Below are 20,999 nucleotides of genomic sequence, written 5' to 3' on the forward strand. Positions count from 1 at the left end.
TTAATGAGAATAGGCTTTGGATGTTTGACTATGATTGCCAGCAGAAGATCTTTTTTGTAGAACARAACATGGGAGAAAACAAGAGAAACCTGGAAAGCTTGATGGCACTGATAGTGGTGATGGGGCACATCTGTTGCAGTCACTGCTCCATACATTTCAGAGATTATGGAGAATCTTAATATCAYGTGCTCTGTTCACACTGACAGTTACAGTGATTTGTTTTTCGTATCTCTTTCATCTTTTGGGTTTACCAAGCATTTCTGAAAAAGATCATTGCAAGTGGAAAAAAAGCTTTAAATTTGTATCTGGCACATCTTCTAATAGTTCAGCTTTCTTATATTCCAAAAGATTGAAACTTTTTTTTATCCTAAGGAATTTGTTGTCAACTTTAAACTAGCATTTTTGCAACCAGCACACAGTACTTCAGTTGGTAGAGAAGTGTTTGGAGGTTGTGTGATAATTAATTTGACTCAAGAGTAAGTATTAGAGAAATTTTAAACTCCAAGGAATTTCTTCCTTTGAGCTAACAAACTGAAAACTGTTCTTGTTATGTAGTGGATACATGTTCTTAACTGGTGTGAAAAGTCCTGTGTGTCTGATAGATAGATAGATAGATAGATAGACAGACAGACAGATACATAACTGTTGAGAGACTTCAATACTGATCACTTTAAAGCACTGAAATGTCACTAGCCAAAATCTGCAGACTCTCCTCTGCTGTTTGTCTGTTTTAGTGAGAACAGGCCCTTACTGAAGGAATACATTTTTTCCATTGTTTTATAGCTTGGGCTTGAAAAACCTGTTGTTGCTGCTCATTATACAATCTAWTTTCGCATATGGGATAATCTCGTGGGTAAGGAAAACCAGGAGTCGAGTCCAGCGCTGGAGTGCTTTGGCTTTTCCCTCTCTTTGGCCTGATGTTCGCTGCCAAGGTGGATGCGAGGGGGAGAGAGAGAAGGGAGCTGATGGCACCCCGCAGGTGTGTGCGGGGAGCAGGGGAAGCCCACACAACCCAGCGGGCTTTGTGTCTGCTCCAGTCAGCCCGAGCGTCTGAGTCACGGCCGGCCCCACACCTGCGGTCCTGCCCAGGGAAGCGCCACGTTCTTCTCCTCATTCCGCCAGCCTAACCACTACAGCTGTAGTTAGACGAGAGCAGGAAATAAATTTTTCCCCTTTCTGGAAACTGGTCCTAGTTTCAGAGCCAAGAACGTGTTGTACCCGACACACTTCTCCGCAAACTTGGGAGAGTTTTACTTAAACTTGATTTCTGTGAGATTTCACGGAACTGCTGGAGTCCGCACACAAGCAGATGAACCGGAGTCACGCCCCGGGGACGGCACGGTTGGCTTTGTGCAGGGGGTCTGCGGGCTGCTACCTGGGCCGAGGGGAAGGCTGCAGTCCGTGTCCCGAAGCCCCTGAGCCGCAAAGGCGCTACCCTGAGGGCACAGCTGCCCGGAGGGCACAGCAGCCCGGAGGGCACAGCAGCCCTGCCCAGCCCTCAGCCACACAATGCCCGCTGGGGGCCCGCCCGGCACCAGCGCGCGGCGGCTCCGCCCATGTGCCCGCCCCCTCTCGGGACCCGTAGGAGCGCTCWGCGGCCCCGCCCACCGCTCTCGGCMTTTAATAACAGGCGCCGCTCCGCCCCGCCGTCTCCGGCACTGCTGCAGCACCGGCCGAGATGGCGTCCACCAGCCGGTATGGGGGCGGCCGGGCGCGGGGGGCCCTGGGGAGGAGCGGGAGCGGCTCTGCCATCGCTCCCGTCCGCGGTACAGACAGAAAATGGCCGCGTCGCCCCCGCTCACGCCCGAGGACGGGCTGGCGGCCATCGCCGCGCTTGCCTGGGCCCGGTGCCGCCGGTTTAGCGCGGCTCTCGTGGTGTACGGCGCACCAGCCCTTCTCCGGTGTCCCGTGTGTCCGCTCCTGGGGCGGTGGGAGGCCGGGCCTCGGCACCCCCGCGCCTCTTGGTGCAGGCCGGAACGGGCGGCCCCCGGCTGAGCGGCCTCTAAGAGCCCGAGCTCGCCGCCTTTCAGTCTTCGTATCGTTATTCCTCGGCAGCGCTCCCAGGGCACTCCGACGTTTTGGGGGGATTTATGACCTGAGCGTGAGGCTGCTCGTTAGCGACAGCTCGGTGCGAATGGGGACCCGGCCCTGTTCCTCCCCCAGCGCAACTCCGGCCTGGCCGTGCCGTGCCCTGAGGGCCGGGGCCGGTTTGGAGCCCGTCCCGCCGTGTCCCTCGGGCGGGCACCGCCTGGCGCAGCCCCCGCTGTTCCCCCGCTCCGCACCGCCGTGAGCCGAGGTGCAGCTCTCTGGCCTGCCTCCACCTTATCGGGCACTGGAAACTGTTTTCAGGCTCCCACCCTAAATCCGTACCGGCGCTAGTTACTGACCAGACGGGTTTCGGGCTCCGAATTATTTTTTCCTGGAGACGTTTCGAGTTTTTCTTTCAAGTCAGGAATGAAAAAAGGCCCATGGAGCAGACTGGAATGACTCTCTAGCTCCTGCTAAACCTGTCCTAGGATCTAGGAGTGTTTCCCATTAGTCTTGCTGCAACTCKGGAGTTATTAGCTGAGATGGGCCTTCACACACGTGCCTTGCATTTTCCTTCGGTGTAGGTGGCCCAGGAAATTGAACGCATTGCAAGGAGTATAGCATATATGTCTAGATAAACAAATTAAAGTTGGGATGGGAAGACCAGTTTTTTGCAATKTTTTATGAAGGGTAAAGTCTGAAAYAAAATTCTATTAGTGTTTGAGGCTTCTGGACTTCTTTTTTCTTTTGCTTAGTGTGTCACTAGCGTTTTGTGTRATGCCAAATGTCAGATGATTGTGAATGCTTTGTCCACAATGTTGTCATATGAAACTAGTGGCTGGGAATAGTGAGAAAGAAAGTGGTTTACAGAGCTTTAATGTAGTGTTTTGAAGATAATTTGTTACATTTGGTCATCTCAATATGTGTTGACATGTGCTTTCTGGAGATTTGAATATTAATGGTGATTTTCTGTTTTTGTTTCAAGTTGTAGATGTTTTTGTGAACACTCAGTGAATTAAAATGTTTGGGTTGTTTGTATTTTAGACTCATAAGAAATACCTAAAAAATTAAAATTAAGATGGAATGTATAGGTTAGGCCGAAATGATAGTGGGAAATGAGAACTAAGAATAATTCTATTAGGAAATTTTTTACAATTGAAAGGGCTTCAAGTTATTTTTTTTATTTAATCAGATGGGGGTTAGTGAGTAGTTATGATTTTTTTTTTGTAATCACTTCTGTACTCTGCTATTTAGCTGGAACAAAATCGCTTTGTGGAATACATGGATCCCAGTTGTGAACACTTACTACATTTTTTTAAGTAATTGACTTCAGTAAAACTACTCAACAGTTCTAGAATGAGGTATTTACTTCTAAAACATTTGGTTAAAAACAACTGGTTGTTACTTTAGTCAGTAACTAAAAGCTGTTGTATTAAATAAAGCTAATGCTCTATGGGAATTCTTGAAGATCCATGTGTGAAAGAGACATSCCTATTATCAGAAGTTGTGGTCATGTAATTGCCTCATCAGCTGATTATTTTTTGTTAAGMTCTCACAATTAATGAATTGCTTAATTTAAAATGGGATTTATTCTTCAAATACTTGAAAATAAACCAGTGTTTGAACTRGGAATTTTTAAGCATAAATGTTGTAGTCACACTACTTACTGAGTTGAGGACCTGGTAAATAATACTGTTCTGATTAGAAAGAGTGAAAATGCTCATTTGGAATGGAGAAATCACCATTAACTTGTTGGGAAAAACTTAATTTAGCAGTAGTTTGTGAGTTACGCTATATTTAACCAACTCTGTTATGTAGATTTTTGATGTTTTGATTTGGTTTAGTATGAGATACAAAAAAATTGAAATTTAAGGTGATCTGAAGGTGTGGATTGGCAAATGTAGTGTTATAGCATTTATTTAAAAGGTGCAGCTCAGGTAATACAGTTAATATTCTATAATTCAAATCACTAAATGATGTTTTACTAAAGTGTTCTTATCAGCAAGGAACTCTTATGCTTTTGATATGCAGCCTGCTTGYTTAATAGTAATTAATACTTCTCGTTTCTTTCTTAGTTTGGATGTACTACCGAGGGTGACTTGCCCAAATCATCCAGATTCCATTTTAGTGGAGGATTACAGAGCTGGTGATATGATTTGTTCTGAGTGTGGACTAGTAGTAGGTAAGTAGTTATTCTTATTTTTATAAATTACCATAKAACCTAAATCGTGTGTGTGGGTTTGCTATCTCTTGATGCCCAAGTTTGGGTGGTAGATTTGGTGGGGTGTTTGTTCATTTTGGAGTTTTTGTAGGGTGGTTTGTTTTGGAGTTTTTTGTGTGGGATTTACATTTTTTTTCATGATTGTCCATTGGCTAAAAGCTTACTGTTTTTAGTAGTCTGTCTTCTGGTAATTCTTGCACTATGAAAAGAATCAAAATCTCCTTAAAGRCTCAAAATTTACTCAAAAGTATGCTGTAATGTGAATTGGAGTATTGTGCTGTCCAGTCCAGTACTCAGTCTTTAATCATGACTCTTCTTTCATTCTGGAAGCATGAGAAATGTTATAAAACCTGTCTGTGAATAACTTGCTTACAAGAAAAAAAAAACCTCASAACACAAAACCAAACCAAACCCGAACCAACCTCAGTTTCCCATTAGCTAGAAATTATCTCCTGCCCTGCAGGATTTACCTTCATATSATTGCCAGCACCTGTGTTTGTTAATTACTTAAGACTATCCTAATTTCTTCCACTGGAATTTTGTGGAACTCTTTTACGTGGTTTGTGTAGCAGCAACATCCACATACTAAACTACATTTTGGACTATAATRGAATATTTCAAATGAAAGGCCTTTTAAGCATTGGCTTTTGTTTGAAAGAGAGGAAGTTGTCATAGAACCTGCTACATATTCATTTTTATGTATCTTTTCCAGGATGAGCATCTTACATGCACCTTATTGTCTTTATTCCTTTTATCACGGGAAACTTCCCATGCTTGTATTATGACACAATTTTTTTTAGGCATGCCATTATGAGGAAAAAACCCTCCTTGAGGGTGCATGTTTGGGTGATTCATTCAGTGATGTTAAATATTTCAAATAGTTTATATCCCTTTATCCTAGACTGTGGTGATTTTGTTTTGCCTTGCTGGATTTAAAAATTTTCATAAAGAGTTGAATGTTTAAATATTTGTGGCAAAGGTAGTACTAATTTAGCCAAGCAACTGAAATACATGTCTTCTGTTTATGCAAAAGCAGAGTTCTGCATAGCTTGGTAAATGTTAAAATATTTAAACTTGAATACCGGTTTCCTGTAAAATAATGAAACAATTTAAAACCTAAAGGAAGGGTTATAACTGCTTTATTAAAAAAAGGGCTGGTTTAAATGGCATAAATTCTGATAAAGGTCAATGAATCAGAATAAATTGGCTGGTTAAAAATTCAAATATCCGCAGCAGTATTTCCTGCTGAAATATGATAGTAAGCTTCTAAGTTACTGCTTAAAAATAGTGTTGGGTATGTTCAGCTCTTTGCATGGCTGTCATAGAGATTGAGCAAAAGTTTAGAAAAGTCTATCTTGATCAGTTCGTAACTTTTARGATAATTCTGGTATTAGGAGAAGAGTAAAAGCTCTTTCTTAATAAATGTAATTTTTAGGAACTTGGAATTTATCACAAGTGTCACRTCATGTACCTTCTGCTACCTAGTCACAAGGTGTTCTTGCCTTAAGAGTTTATCCTCTGGCTTTTCTGAACTAATAGCATTGGTGATTTCTTTAGTTCAAGTTGTTAGCATTCCAGTGAGCAGGATCATTAGAATATTAATGGGAACTGTTGTTGATTTTTTAAAATGTRTGTGCAATTATCAGCCAACATTACTGGTAAATTTAAAAAAAAAAAAAAAGTTTAACGAAGCATGTCTGTGGGTTTGTGACCAAAAGGCTTTAACAGCGTTTTGCTGATTGTTCTCATTCTGTGTTGCATTCCTTCAGCTGTTCAGCTTACCTGTMTGTGTCCAATTCCTTAGCTGGGGTATCTAGCAGGTAGTTTGGAAAACCAGTTAAATAGGATGAATAYAAATAATTGAAGAGTACATGACCAAAGAGAAGTGTGAGCACTCAGTATTTTCTCACCTGGTCTGGTAAGAAATTTAGAGGAGATGTGAACCAGATCCAATTCTTGATGCCTGTTTGTTTGGAGATTCTCGTGAAGTAGGGACCTTTTAAAGGAGTGAAGACAAAATTGTTTTATGTGTTCCAAATGCAACTTCTCTGTATTTGTTGCAGATGTCATGATGCATGTTCCCCTTAAGAAAGTAACAATTTCATTTCCTGTTTTTGCATAGAAAGGTTTTGTTTCAAGGCTTGCATGCCATGATCACGTGTCAAAAGAGCCCACTGAAAATATGTTTTAGGGTGGACTAAAAGTTACTGAGGTCTTTAGCACTGAAGGGGATCATTTAGAAGAGTTAGTCCCACCCCCCCCCAAATTAATATGCTGTGTAGCCAAAGAAGTGTTACAGGTTTATTTTAAAATACTATGATATTAGTATCTGTAGGGCACTGTTGGTGTTTGTGGGGCTGAATGGTAAATGCTGAATTTGTGCTTTTATTTTACTGTTGTGAAATACAGGCTGGTGTGGCTTCACTGTGGTTTTGGGTTTTTTGGGGGTGTTGTTTTTGTTTGTTTTGGTGTTTTTTGTGGTTTTGTGTTTGGTGTGTGTGTTTGCAATCGATATTCTGGGATAGGAGATTAAGTCAGTATTATTAGTATTATGACTGATCTTGCATTTATCAGGTCTGCATTTGAAAGGGTAAAGCAATAGAAAAGTTTGGAGGAGCAGGAGGCTGGGAGAAGAAGGAGCTGGTCTCTTGATCAGGTGAATTCTCTATTTTAGGCAGAACTGTATGTTGTCAGTACTACTTTTTAAAGGGATTTTTGAGAAAAAAATTTTATCAGTTGTTTTCTACTTAAAAGTTTTATTTTTAGTCAATAATATTGAAGTTTAAGTTAAATCTAGGATGCTGCCTTTTTTGCACAGCATTTTCCACATGTTCTAAATAARCTGGTATTTTGCTGTGCAGTATTAATAATAATTAAATCTTGCAACATTGGTACAACAGRAGCTGGTGTCAAGTGTATCATTGTTTCAAAATGCTGCTTCAGTCTACTAAAAACTCTCATCTGCCTTTTCGTTATTACCTTTTGTGGATTAGCTTGTGTGCTGTCTTTTCATGGTAATTATTTCCAACTTGTTAACTTTTCCTTCTGCAYATTGCTTTTTGAATGAAAGGCACTTGGAGACCTCAAGTACAGTTATMCATGGAATTTTGATATTAGTCTGGATTGACATGCATTTGAGACTTTACACCTCYGTCCTGGTTTATTTGCTGTCATGACAATTGTGTTTTATTATCCATACCTTTCTCTGGTCATTCTAAGCGATGTGCTACAGTAAGGGTTCATGGGCTAGTGGGAGAGTTCAAGGACAGAGCTCTTAGGGCTGGAGAAGTATTTAGTTCTGTGTTCATTTAAAACATTCACCATATCTCATTCTTCAGACAGGCTTGGTGGGGGAAAAGCATGTTCTTCAAGAGCTGAAGGCTAGTAAATCCTCTTTCTTGACAGGTAAATATTTTGCTTACTACCTTATAGGCAGTAAAAAAGGCTGAGAGTCAGCTGATATACCAGAAGGGCTGAAGAAAGCAGAGTGAAAGCGGAAGACAAAGCACTGAATTTTCTTCATGTAGCAAGATGGTGACCTGAAGTCCAGAGGACGATAAGAACAAGTCCAGTGACATGTACTGCTATGTAGTGTATCAGGTGTTAGGAATATCTCAGTTTAGGAATACCTTTCTAAACATTCCTTAAACTTCTTTCTATAGCTTTATTAAATGTTGTCTTARTGGGCAGGAGTTAAGCAGTGAGGAGTTTATTTTCAGCATTCAACTTTAACTGGTTAGATCTGTCTGCTTCAGTGGGCAGGTGTGGCTGAGAGAGGAGCAGTGCTCTTGTATGGATCTGTTTTGGGTAGCCTTCTTTGATTAAAAAAGCGTAAGTCTGTCTCCAACTGATGGGGATCCTTGGACAATTASCAAATTCTGTCTGAGTATTTGTTTAACTGATACTTCTGGAAAGTTTGAGATCAAAATGGTGCATTTTAAGTTCAGGTGATCCATGAAGAATAGATAAGATTTGACTGTACTACCGATATTTTTATCTCGGCAGTATAATAAATGAGTAGGAAGGGGTTTTGCAATTGCCTCTCAACTGGCCAGTTGTTTACTCAGGATGTTTGTCATGTGGAATAAGATTCCTTGTTTCTGTATAGGTGCTTGTTTTTTCTGAAAACCAAAGAAATGTTGGTTTTTTTTTCCAGCTGTTTGTAGTATCCTGTAAATGGGGAAGGTTTTAAAGTACTTCTGACTTGGATCCAGTAGAGGGCAGTTACATCCATGGGGAAAAATCCTTTAGTATTTGGGTGTATGTTCAGGTTTACTCCTTTCTGCAAATACTGTCAATCTTTAAAACAAAAATATGAATTCTTAATTCAAAGTATTGCTTGTAAAAGTAGGCAAAAATCTTTAAATATGGATGTGTATTAGCTGCTTTTATGAYTGCTTTCATGCTTGATGTCCAGATTACTACTAAGTGTCTGACAAAAGGTGGTCCTTGCAAAAAGACTCTGCATTCRGAGCAAAGCTAATTATGAAGGATACTAATGCTGAAAGACATTCTGAATAGTTAACTTTTGCATGTGCATTCATGGTTACTTTATACAGGGAATTGTTAATATGAAGGAAGTAACCTATTTGTCTTTTTCAGCCAGCATTTCAAATAGTCTGTTTCAATTCTAACCCTTTTCAGCTTTAAAGGCAAGGGTGATAGTTCTAGGTGCTCAGCAGTCATGCATGTACGAGTATAAGCAGACTTTAGATGTTAGAAGTTAGCATCTTTGGTCAGGCTTTTCATGCTAAGGGCCGAGCTTATTATAATTTCCTGTAGGGTGGAAGATGCTTTCTAATTTGTGGGTTCTTTGCTGGGGACCAAAGATGTTTCAGAGCTGCTAATGCTTCCATTAGGTGAAGTTTGAAGATATATCTGATAGAGTAACAGTAACATTTTGAAGCATATTTGGGAAATATTTTTTCACTTGCTTCCTTACTGGTTGACAAARTGATTTAGGCAAATGAGGACTAGAAACAATCTGAACTCTTCTGATGAAAAGAGTCTCTAATATTTGTGATGTAGGATAGATCAGGTACTGCATTTTGAGTTGAGATTCTGTATTTTGGAGCATCCTTCACAAGTACTTGAGCTGTTAATCTTTTAAAGGCCTCAAGTCCTGGAAAGGTGCAACTTCAGCTGACCAGACTTGTCCACCTGATCATTTAACATTTCCACTCTCATTTGCTTCCTCCAAAATTATTATGCAAGCTGATGGCTTAGGAAGCCTGTAAGTCCTTTTAAACTTGTCACTGTTTTGATAYGCAGGAGCTGCTAAGCCTTGTTCTTGTAGCAGTCATTTGCCTGCGGTGCTGTACTGTCTGTTTCAATCCATAGTTGCATTTTGGTACTGGTGTGATGATGTGGATGTCTGGCAACTAGTTATAATCATCCGTGGCTTTTTTTGTTCATTTGCTTGTGAGGTTTTTATGTTTTGTTTAGCATCTGAAAGCCTGCTTTAGTTATTTTAGYGGTCTTGTGAATAGACTGGTGTTACTGGTTGTTATGATGCATTTGTGGTGTTGACAGTTCATTGAAAACAAGATAACTTTTACAAAGAATACTCCTGTCTTACTAGAGGCTGGAAATCTTGTAGAAAAACCTGTGACACTGAAATTGTGTGGGTTTTTTTTCCTCCCAWTGAGCCTATTTTTTGGTAACATTTAATACGTCTGATCCTTAATAGAAGTTCTAAAGCTGCAAAGTGGGGAAGAAAGGATTGAGTACTACTGTATGGGGCAGTATGTAAGCTAATAAATAGAATGTGTAAGAAACACCTRGAGTACTGTGTCTAACTCTGGGATTCATGTTCCAGAAAGAGAGAGACTTTCTGGAACAAGTCCAGCAGAGGGTTGCAAAAGTGATTTAGGAGTTAGGAGAGGCTGAGCGTTGGGACTTAATCTCAGCCTGGCTCTGTGCAGTTTCATGTCTTCGTGGTTCTCCCTAGTTTGTAGTCTGCTCCTTAGGTTTTTCACTGGAGTTTATGGCAGCACCTCATTACTCTGCTTAACAAGAAGGACCTGATTGAAACTTGTGTGTGTGTGTGATTACACTTACATATATATGTGTTTAAATTTGGCATTGTAAAATGCTTTTAATTACAATTATAATATATATGCTCACTAGGTGGCAGTAGATTCCTTAACTGTAAGAATTAAACTACTTATTCTAGATATTTTGGGACTTGAGAGTGCAAATAAACTTTTAATACTATATTTGTGTTAAAATTAAAATATTAGTTAATAATATGTAGAAATTKATGCAATGCGCAGCTAACATTAGAGCTCCTCTGAAAAGAACATAAGAAAATGCCTTTTTAGAACTGTTTCAAGACTGGATATGCAAGATTACATTGTTCATTAAAGTCATCATATTTCTTGTTTTGGTTCGATGTCTTCAGTCTTCTTATAACAGATACTGCAGAATGCAGGAGAAGAAAATACATAGAAAATTAAARAATACATAGAAGAAAATACACAGTRTATTTTATGAGTTACTGCAAGTGGAGTGCCACATTAAAATAACTGATAATATTTCTCTGTAAATACGGAACTGAAAATTCAGGACTTGTTGACTGAAAATGTTTTCCTCTGAGAAATCACTTTATTTTTAGAGGAGGAGTAAATATACCTAAATTTTGATGCATAGATGTTTCAAGATAGTTTCTGAAAACTGCGCAAAATTCTATTTTAATTTTTGAGTCTGACCTGAGTTTGSTCTTGCATTTCTGTAGCACATGCTCTTTACATTTGTCAGTTGTGGAGAAAWGTACCTTTGGCCTGAGGTTTTCTGTTCTGAGTAGCAGTTCTGCATTTTACTGAGTGAGCTTTTCAGATTATGGGCAACCTGAGTCAGGGAAGTTGGCAGTGTGTGTTTGCACTGGAGCCTGTGTGTTGGTCGGTTAGACTGTATTTTAAAGAGGAACTGAATACTGGAAGAATAGTTTATGAAAAGAAATTGAGCAATGGAGAAAGCTTAATCTGTTCAGAAAGATGCTTTAGCMTATCAGCCTGGAGATGCATTTCACAAGGATTTGGTCCTGTAAAYCATTGTTTTTGTATGTACTTCAGAGGAGGAAGCTGAGGAGATGAACTCATCTGTTTGAGAAAAATTAAATAAAGGAGTATCTAATGTAACTGTAGCTAGTGAAGCCCATTTGTTCAAAATGACTGCATCGAAAAGAAGTGGTGAAGGGAATATGCTGCCACTCTTATCCTTACTGCAGCTTTATAGAGTTGCCAAAACCAATATAATAACATGAGAAAGCTGAGATAACTTTATGGTGTATTTATTGGGAACTTTTTTTACTCTTGGACCCMTATTCCAGCTTGCTGAGGAAAGCCAGTTAGTAGTGTATGACCTGGCAAATTTGGTTTAGAGCTTGAAATCTTAATTAAGGACCAGTTTTCAAGCCTGCTTTCTTACACAGCTTTTTGTAAGACTAAGTTTAGTATTTTGAAGTTTTGTTTTGACCACTTAGGGTGGGGCTTAAATGCATCTGTRCTAATATCACAGTTCCAAAGTGTTTTTTATGTTTTGAAGAACTAAAAATAATAAATGCCACATTTTTTGTTTTGTGTTTTGTTTCTCGCTGAATGGRATAATCCAACTAATTGTGCTTGTAGCTGAATATATTTTCCATTTATGGAAACCTTTGGGCTTATTTTTTCCATTTTCATTAATACTTTCAGCTTGTGTCACACTTTTATAGAAGCCTTTTGAAAGGCAGAATGTGCTGCCTAGGACCTCTGAATATTTTCAATGACACTGACAGTTTACAGAAAAACTTCTTTYCTGAAGTAGCCAATTTCTTGGCAAAATGAAGATATTTGCATACTGCATCTTAATTACACAAATGCTTTATAKTCAGTGATTTGTTCTACTTAATCTTTTCTCACTCTGAAATAGTGGTCTCAATCTTCTGTTTGTAATGTGTTTGCCAAAGCAGGCAGTGATATAAAACTTTTTTGTTAGAGGAGGAATGGTTCATAACTCACAAGAGGCAGATCCCTGAGTGAGTCATTTAGGTCATTCCCACTTGTGTGGAAAAATATTACATCATTGCTCTGTACTCAGTGTTCTATTTATACCATGCCAGAATTTTAAGTACATTTTGCTTTTTTTAGATGCTGTAAACAGTATTGGGGGTTTGTCTAAAAGTAAAGTTACTGCTAAGCCATAGAAGGAGCATTACTGAATCAAATATTTACAGAGAGTCCAGGAGCCAGAGGAGCACACTGTCTGCAAATTTAAGCTTGCCAAGGGTGTGGGGGTTGACCTTTGTAGCAGAAAGAGTAAAAGGTGGCACAGATCCATTCTATCCTTAACCCTGTAGCTTTTAATATTTTTTTTTCTTCTTCCTCTTGGTTTTTATTAGAGCAGTAAATAAAGGTAGAGCCATAGCTGTGAGCATGTCTGACAGATACTGATGAGAACACCTCTAATGTAAAGTTAYTCTTTTTTGTTGTAGCAATTTCTTTTGGTTCATTCACAGCTTTCAATTTCAGGCAGTCTCCTTGGAAAATTTTATGTTAAAAATCTAATTGTTCTGTCAGAATAGATTCCCCTTATATCCCCCAGGTAATTCTGCAGTTACACCATTCTCTCCACACTTTCTGTGTTTTCTCCTGATTTGGATCTTGTTATTACCATTGTTTGYRGAGTGTATTTTTYTGTGTTTATGTTTTCACYGGGTTAAATCAGCCTCTGTGGTTTCATTCTAAGACTTCCATACCGGAAATTATGCAATTAATGCTACTTATTTTTTGCAGATGTTTCTTTCACAACACACTTAAAAGCTGATAAAGGTGGTGAWTTTTTCCTCAGGTTTAGCAAAGAAAGATGCCAATTATTCTGAAGTTTCTTCTGACATGGTACACAGAGCTGTATTCTGCTTTACTGCAGAAAACTAAGAAAAGTATTCTCTTTGTGTTCTTCTTTACATGTATTCTTAAAAACTCTGCACTAWTGCTCTGGAGGCAACACCTTTGAGATGCTGCTTTTATCAGATCTGTAAATACAATTAACTGCTCTGCCAGCAGTGGGTTTGGGGCTGGAGTTCATGTTTTCTTTAATTTCTTTTTTTTTTTCCCCATAAGTTTCTGCTACTGTATTTACTGTAGGGCTTTTGCCTGTATCAGAATGCTGGTGAGAATTATTCCTCAAACTGGTGAATTGCTGTAGGAAAGGTTTAGGTAACAGGGCACTGCAAGCAAAATTGTTGCATTCAGAGAATGTGGTGCTTTTCCTGTGTTGCTTGAAACTCTTCAAGGTGTAACAGGGTAGATTGTGTTTAAGAAGAAGTAGTTGAGTATATATATTTTATGTTGATACTGTCAAGCAATGGGGAACTGTGCAAGGTCAGAACTATCTTCAAGAACAAAATTGAATTGCAGAATGTCATTGTGGTGGGTTAGAAGTACAAAATTGGGAGTACAAAGGATCTGGGAATGATGCCGTTTACTACAGCTTAATGGGATTGTGCATGGTGGATAATTCACATCTGCACTATGAACACATGGCAGATGTGACAGAAATTGTTATATTTCAGCAACTGACTGAGAACAATCTATAGGCAGTCCTGACTTCAGCTTGAAATTGAGGTCTTGATTCCTTTTGTGTATTGGAAATGCCATGATACTCTATATGGATAACTATAATCCATAAAGATTACAGATTTTGTGTTCTGGATGTGTTTCTTTAGTTATTTATRTCTTCTGTGCAGCTCTAGTTGCATTTTTTTTCCATGGCTTGAACTTGTAGATCYTGAACATTCTGGTTGATTGTCCTGCCAGTTACTGTTGTGTTTGGGTATGCCACCAGACTGCCTTCTTACAGTGCAGAGCTCAGGTATCTGATTTAATATTTCACTCAATATTTTAAACTGCTCTGTTAATGCAGACTTTGTGTTGCYTTCTGTGTTCTCAGGTGACCGGGTCATAGATGTGGGCTCAGAGTGGAGAACGTTCAGCAATGACAAAGCAACCAAAGACCCATCTCGAGTTGGGGATACCCAGAATCCTTTGCTGAGTGATGGTGACTTGAGTACAATGATTGGCAAGGTAACACTAAAAATACTCAATTTTACTAAGTTTGAATGTTTTTATGTCAAGTACCAGATTGTATGTCCATAGAGAAACTGTTCAGCATATGTATTTATGAAGAGATTTTTGCCTGAACTGTATGTTTCAACAGTTTGTAAAATATGGCCCTTTTTGGGGATGGAATGAAAGGACCACCTTTTGCAAAAACTAGTAAAGTCTGTATAAGATTCATATTGAAGACCTGGATATCTCATGTTATAKATATTCTTCCAATTAATGTTATAGCACTAAATGTAGAATTCTTTCATGGCATGAATGCCCCTGAGGAAAGTATTTAATCTATATTTGGGTCAAAATTCTGTGGTGCAATCGTATCCTGTTGTTTCCCATGAGCGCGAGCAAGATGAGTCACACAAATGCATTTCCTTTAGTRAAGCAGTGACCCAGGTAAGTTTGCATTGTACCTACGCTTAGTTTTTACTACAAGATCCAAATTAATTTTTGTAATTTCCTGAAAGTTTCATGAAAATTCAGTAATCAATAACTGCACCAATAATATTAAAAATGTTTTGCTGCTTTGTGTGTTGCAGTCCATGYACTGCAGGATTTCTCAGAAGTTGTTGTTCCAGTGATGTTGCTAGGAATTATTATTTCCCCAGTGTTACTTGAAGTAACACTGCAGATAATAAAATCTTTACAGYGACCTGCTCCACCCACCCAAAAACACCCCCACCAGAAGAACCCCTTAAATGCAACCTGTGTTCTGGGAAATCCAAAAGGACATTGATAATTCTCATGGCACATCAGTTGTAAATTCCTGGGAATGTATGTGTAAATGGAGTCTGAACCAGTTACAACAGTATTACCTTGCAGAAGTATGGAAGAGGGTCAGTTGTGCTTCAGAGTGGTTTTCCTGTTTTTCCTCTGGGAGGGCAGGAGGTGCTGCTCTGGGGCTCCTTCCCGTGGGGGGCGTGTGGTCTGTGTGTTAGCAGCAAAGGAGAGGCTGCTCTGCCCATGCAAACGGATTATTTCCTAATTGGTTTTAATGCTTAAGGATCCCATCTGTCTGAGGCAGCAGCCTGCATTGGAACAAAGATTAATTTGCCTGTGAAGAGGAGGGTGAATAGCATAGTTGGCTGTGGTGGAAGTGGTTTGAATTCCACGGGCAGGTCTTCAGGATACTGGCACAGAACTCTAACTCTGAAATTAGATACTGTGTGCTGCAGCTGATCTGATTACAATGCAGATCAAATGGAGGCATGGTGAAGTCTCATGTTAATTGTGACTGGATTGCCAGAATGTTACAGTTATTTTTAAAATTCTAACATAAAATTAARGAAGAATAGCTGAACAAGTAACTTTCAGTTTTGCTTTGGTATAGGGAACTCTTTTCTGTGAACCTAAAAGAAACTGCAAATTTCGTTTCCTATCATGTGGAAAATGTCTTTTGTCAACTTTGGTAATAATTGATTCCTTTTTGTTGTAACTGCAACTCCAGGAGAATTTTGGTTGAACTAAGATCTAATACAATCTCTTGGCATAGAATTGCGGGGAGGAATCCATTGGGGCTTCATTGAGGCCTTGGGTATGGAAAGGGGAGCAGTGCAAGTGAAAGGTCAAGACCAAGTGTTCTTACTTATATGCCATAGAACATGTATTAAGTGCAGAAGTGCACCTCAGGTAGATTATAATTAGAGCCTGTGTTAAAATAGAAGGGCAGTCCCCCAAGAACGTGGGTCAGGAAGGAGAGAACTGAACAGCTCAGAAGAAAAAAGGGATGCCAGCACCTGTTGTGTCCTTTGTTCACTGTGTCCTTACCCCACTTTGTACAGCCTGGACATCTTGATGCATTGCTGAGTRTTCAGTTTGAGAACTCTGTGTGCGAGTGCTTAGCCAGGCTATCAGTCAGTCACAAATCAAGACCTGCTTTATGTTTCCTGGTTTTGGTGAAATGACAGTGCAGTAGTTGGTGTTTGCAGTGGCTTGTTTAAATGACCAAATCTGTCTGCAGTGGAAGTCTGTTGCCCCTGCCCAGGTAAATTGTTTGAAGGTACCAGCAAGGAATAAATGGTTGTGGATTCRGGAAATCATGTTTCTACACATGATGGAATTGTGAAGAAGTGCTTTCCACTTGAAAGACCTCGAAGCCCCTTGTGTACTGTGACAGCAAACACATGTGTAGACAATATAAATTATAAATATCATCTTACTCTTTTCTACTCTCTAATTATTGTTACATGAGGGAAGAAAAAGCCCAGTGTATCCTGTGRTCTTTGGAAAGCAATTCACGATTTGAGACTGGTGCAAAGTGTAGAACCTGTGTGGAACAATGCTTGACTGAATGAGTTTCTTTCAGTGATGTTTATTTGCACAACTGTTGGAACTTATACCTTGAATTAAAATGTATAAACCTCTTAAAATGAGCAGGAAGTTGCTTGTATTATTGATTATACAAATTTTTCTTTTCAGGGCACAGGTGCAGCAAGTTTTGATGAATTTGGGAAYTCAAAGTACCAAAATCGCAGAACTATGAGCAGCTCTGATCGTGCAATGATGAATGCTTTTAAAGAAATTACCAACATGGCAGACAGAATCAACCTCCCTAGAAATATAGTTGTAAGTTCATGTCTCCCTTCCTTAAATTGTTCTGGCATTGACTTAGTTAGCATAATATAATGAGCACATGAATTTTTGATATTGCTGCTAATTAAATGGCCTAGAGTTAATTAAATTTCATCTTCTTGTGTTGAAGGATCGAACAAATAATTTATTCAAGCAAGTGTATGAGCAAAAGAGCCTGAAGGGGAGAAGTAATGATGCTATTGCTTCTGCTTGTCTCTACATAGCCTGTAGGCAAGAGGGGGTTCCAAGAACATTTAAAGGTAAGTTTTCAGTGATACAGATTCAGTTTTACTATGAAATAAAGGTTTAGTTACTGTCAGTGTAGGAGGTTGGTTTTTTTTACTCCAGGATTTTGTCAGATTGTTTGTTCTCAGCTGTAGCTCACCTTTGAGGGGACAGTAGAAGGGTCYCTGAAAATTTTTTACATTTGTGGAATATGTTCTTGGGCATGGGGGTTTTAGCATTTCAAAGTTAGTTTCTGAGTGTTGGTTAAAAGGCATTGCTTTTTGTAATGGGGACTGTTGTAACTGAATTTGAACCAGCAGTTCTGTTGCAACTTTTCCTTGACAGAAATACAACTCTCTAGGATTAAGTAGCAGATTTCCCTYACTAAGTGAGCTGTATTAATTAATTAGCTCCTTATGATAAATGTGCACTGACTGAAGTTTCACAAATGTTCAGGGCTTATTTTAGTGATGGTGGCCTTCAGGACATTGGCCTTTTTTGTTGGTCTTGGGAATCAAGTTTGATTATTTTGGGGGAWGTTTAAATGCTGTGAAGTCTAAAATTTAATTTATGCTCTTTCTTCAGAAATATGTGCAGTGTCCAGGATTTCAAAGAAGGAAATAGGCCGGTGTTTTAAGCTTATTTTGAAAGCTCTGGAAACTAGTGTTGATTTGATTACAACTGGAGACTTCATGTCACGATTCTGTTCTAATCTGGGTCTTCCCAAACAAGTACAAATGGCAGCAACACACATTGCTCGTAAAGCTGTCGAATTAGATTTGGTTCCTGGGAGAAGCCCTATTTCTGTAGCAGCTGCAGCTATTTACATGGCATCACAAGCTTCTTCAGAGAAAAGGACACAAAAAGGTAAAACTTGATTTTTTTCTTTTTTTGGTTTTTGTTTTGTTTTTAGTTTGCCCTGTCTTCCTGCTTGAAAGAAAGTTCAGTGTTACTGTAAAACTTGGATGAGATCTGTGCAGTGATAATAAGCTCCATTCTAACTGCATACAGCAAGAGCCAAACCAGGATCTCCCAGTCCCCAAAATGAATGTGGAGTAATTGGCTACACTCAGTGTAAACTGAGTTCATTTTCTTCAGGCATTAGGAGTTGGATTCTTGAATGCAATGGACCAGTGCATTTGAATGAACATCATAWTTTAAGTTCACCCATGCTAAGATTTGCATGTGTACATTCTGCTGCTCTAAAATACTCCAAACACAAACCTGGGGCAGTTGCAGGGAGCTTTTGGGCTTTGGATTACATTGATTCTTTAATCATTGCTGCAGCCAGGGAATCACCTGCATCAGTATGGTCCTTGATTTACTGTGAGCTTGTGGTAAAGATGGAAAGTGTGGGATGGCAGGGGTGCTGTGGATCAGCTGTGGCTGGTTCCCTGCTGATGGGGAGCCAGTAAGGAGTTCAGGGCTCTTCTTGAGCCTCAGAGCAGTATGGATCAGCCCCTGGGGCTCAAGGAGAATGGGACCTACAAGGCCACAATGCCTGGCAAAAGAAGTTTGCTAAGGCTGCAGGGGGTAGAACTTAATGTTAGAAATGGATCCAGGTGCTCCACYCAACTGTCCAGTTCAGATCAGAAATGTTAAAAATTTAGCAATTTCTTAGTGGAGAGTTGCTTTTGGATAAAGAATGGCTTTTATCTGTTAGGTTGTGGTGTTTTGTTCTGCATTCATAACTTACGCTTATGCCCTGGAGCTTCCATCCTGATGGCACTTTCCTGGGCCTGGGAGTGACCTGGAACCCAGGAAGTTCAGTGCCTTCACCCTTGGTCGTTGTGAGCTACTGGATTTTATCTSTTAAGAATGATTATTAAAATACAGCTGCCTGCCATGGACACCATGGCTCCACACTGCTCCAGTGTTCTTGTACAATGCTGAAGGCTCTCATGCAGTTCAAGGTTTAAATTCCCAAATTTACTAAACCTTGAATAAATTTAAGTTTCTGCACATCTCAAACAAGTGTTCCCTCAGGTCATTAGACAGTGCTCAATGCCTCTGCTTTATTTCTCGATGCATTTTAAGGTAAATATATTTCACATTTAACTGAAGGTATCGCTTTTTGTCTGTGACTCAGTTTTTTGCGTGTATTTAATCAAAGCATTAAAATGAAGATCCAGAAGTTGTTGATTTATTAAAATATTGCTTGTCATATGTAGAGCTTGCAGTTGATGTTTCTATTGACTTTTGCTTTCTTAGCCCTCTGCCAATTTGAAATTGATGTTATTCCAAGATTGATAGGTTAAGTTGAACTGTGCACATGAGAAGACAGATTTATGTAAAATATTAGTCACCACAGTGAAAACAATTTCTACCAGGCTTTTGGGAGAGTTGCAAGTGAAGCAAATGTRTAGTGCCTCTTGATAATTTGTGCTTGTGGTTTCTTCAGTACAAATGGCAAAAGTAAGAACTAATCATTTCTCTGCTTTTATTGTAGAAATTGGTGATATTGCTGGTGTGGCTGATGTTACGATTAGACAGTCATACAGGCTGATCTATCCTCGAGCTCCAGATCTTTTCCCAGCAGACTTCAAGTTTGATACCCCAGTAGACAAACTACCACAGCTGTGAGATTGCAGAGGGTTAATTTCTGTTAACCCTTCCCCCCCCAACAACAAACTTTATTTTTGCCTATAATAAAAGATGTACAAAGTGTTAATATTGGGTCTTCGTGTCGTGGAACTGGAGGAGATGGAGAGTAACTGCTGGAAGGCAGCACACATTCCAAGGGTAAACAAGCTCATTGTGTGGCATTTTCTATGTATATATTAGTGGAAGTAAATATTTAATAACTGTTGCAACAAATTTAATTTCATATTGTTGTACTGATTTAGATTTCTTTTGTAGGGATCTAGTACGATGTATTTTGGAGAATTGAAAATATTGTGTAATTCCCAAATAAACTGTTTTCCAAAAACACAATCTTGTGGGTATGACTGCAGTATGACATGCACATACTGTTGTACTTGCTGAGAACTGGAATGGAGTCCATGGAAKGACAGAGTGAGCTTCATCCTTGAGTGGTCTTGGTCACAAGGCTGCTTCARTGCTCAATTTCTGGACAATTTCTGATCTCTAGAGTACTCTAGTAGTTGGTGCTTGGACCCAGAATGTAAGCAGTTGCTGAAAAGGCATTCCAAGTTTTGTTCAACTGCTGCAGAATATTTTCAAACTGGTTACAAAAGGATTAGTTCTGTCCTTGGCACTGTCTCCCTGATTCTCACTGATGTCTCTGCTTTTCTTCTGTGAGTTTGACATGACAAAGCAGCTAGAGAAGAATGAGGAACTCAGTTCAGTTCCTAGCAACTTCATGATGCTCGGTGCTGCATAAAGGAAAGTAAAAAGTATTTCTARTATAAGCTTCTGTTGAATTTCTGATCCCCCAGCCCACCCTGCAGTGTGGCTGGCCTGTGGTTATGTTCCAAGTGAGTACTTGCTGTTTGAAATGATGTGCCAGGTGCTGAGTGAAGGCCTGAAGCTGTTGAGCCCTGCCCAGACTGAGAGCTTTGAACACTGGCTGCCTCCAGACACTGTCCCTTTGTGTACAAAGCAACAAGTGTGCTTAACTTGGGGGTCTTCTGGTTSCTGAGTTCATTTTGTATCACAGGTGCAAATTCAGTTTAACCACCCARATGAACAGCTGAGGGGGTCAGCTTGCTGCACATCTGGTCCTGAGCCATCCCGAGGGGAGGCTGTGTCCACTGCTGATAGCACTGATTGCCAGTAGCCCTCAGTGTTTTCTTGTGGCTGGGCTTTAATCCTCCTCTGCCAGTAGACAGTGCAAATACTGCAACTCCGTATTTTTTTCTGTAAACAAATKATAAAGGTTGTACAGTCTTGTTACA

General features: G+C 39.7%; 1 protein-coding gene across 1 annotated transcript; it reads left to right on the top strand.

The window, feature by feature from the left end:
- Window positions 1–1,616: 1,616 nt before the first annotated feature.
- Window positions 1,617–19,813, top strand: GTF2B (general transcription factor IIB). Its single transcript, XM_057374354.1, has 7 exons — window positions 1,617–1,695; window positions 4,104–4,210; window positions 14,180–14,313; window positions 16,765–16,911; window positions 17,048–17,177; window positions 17,728–18,009; window positions 19,592–19,813. The coding sequence occupies exons 1-7, from the start codon at window positions 1,679–1,681 to the stop codon at window positions 19,723–19,725; spliced, it is 951 nt and encodes a 316-aa protein (XP_057230337.1). The 5' UTR covers window positions 1,617–1,678; the 3' UTR covers window positions 19,726–19,813.
- Window positions 19,814–20,999: the final 1,186 nt, after the last annotated feature.

This window comes from Malurus melanocephalus, unplaced genomic scaffold (assembly GCF_030028575.1).
Source record: "Malurus melanocephalus ecotype Western Australia unplaced genomic scaffold, MMel_1.1 scaffold_8, whole genome shotgun sequence".
Taxonomy (NCBI): Eukaryota; Metazoa; Chordata; class Aves; order Passeriformes; family Maluridae; genus Malurus; species Malurus melanocephalus.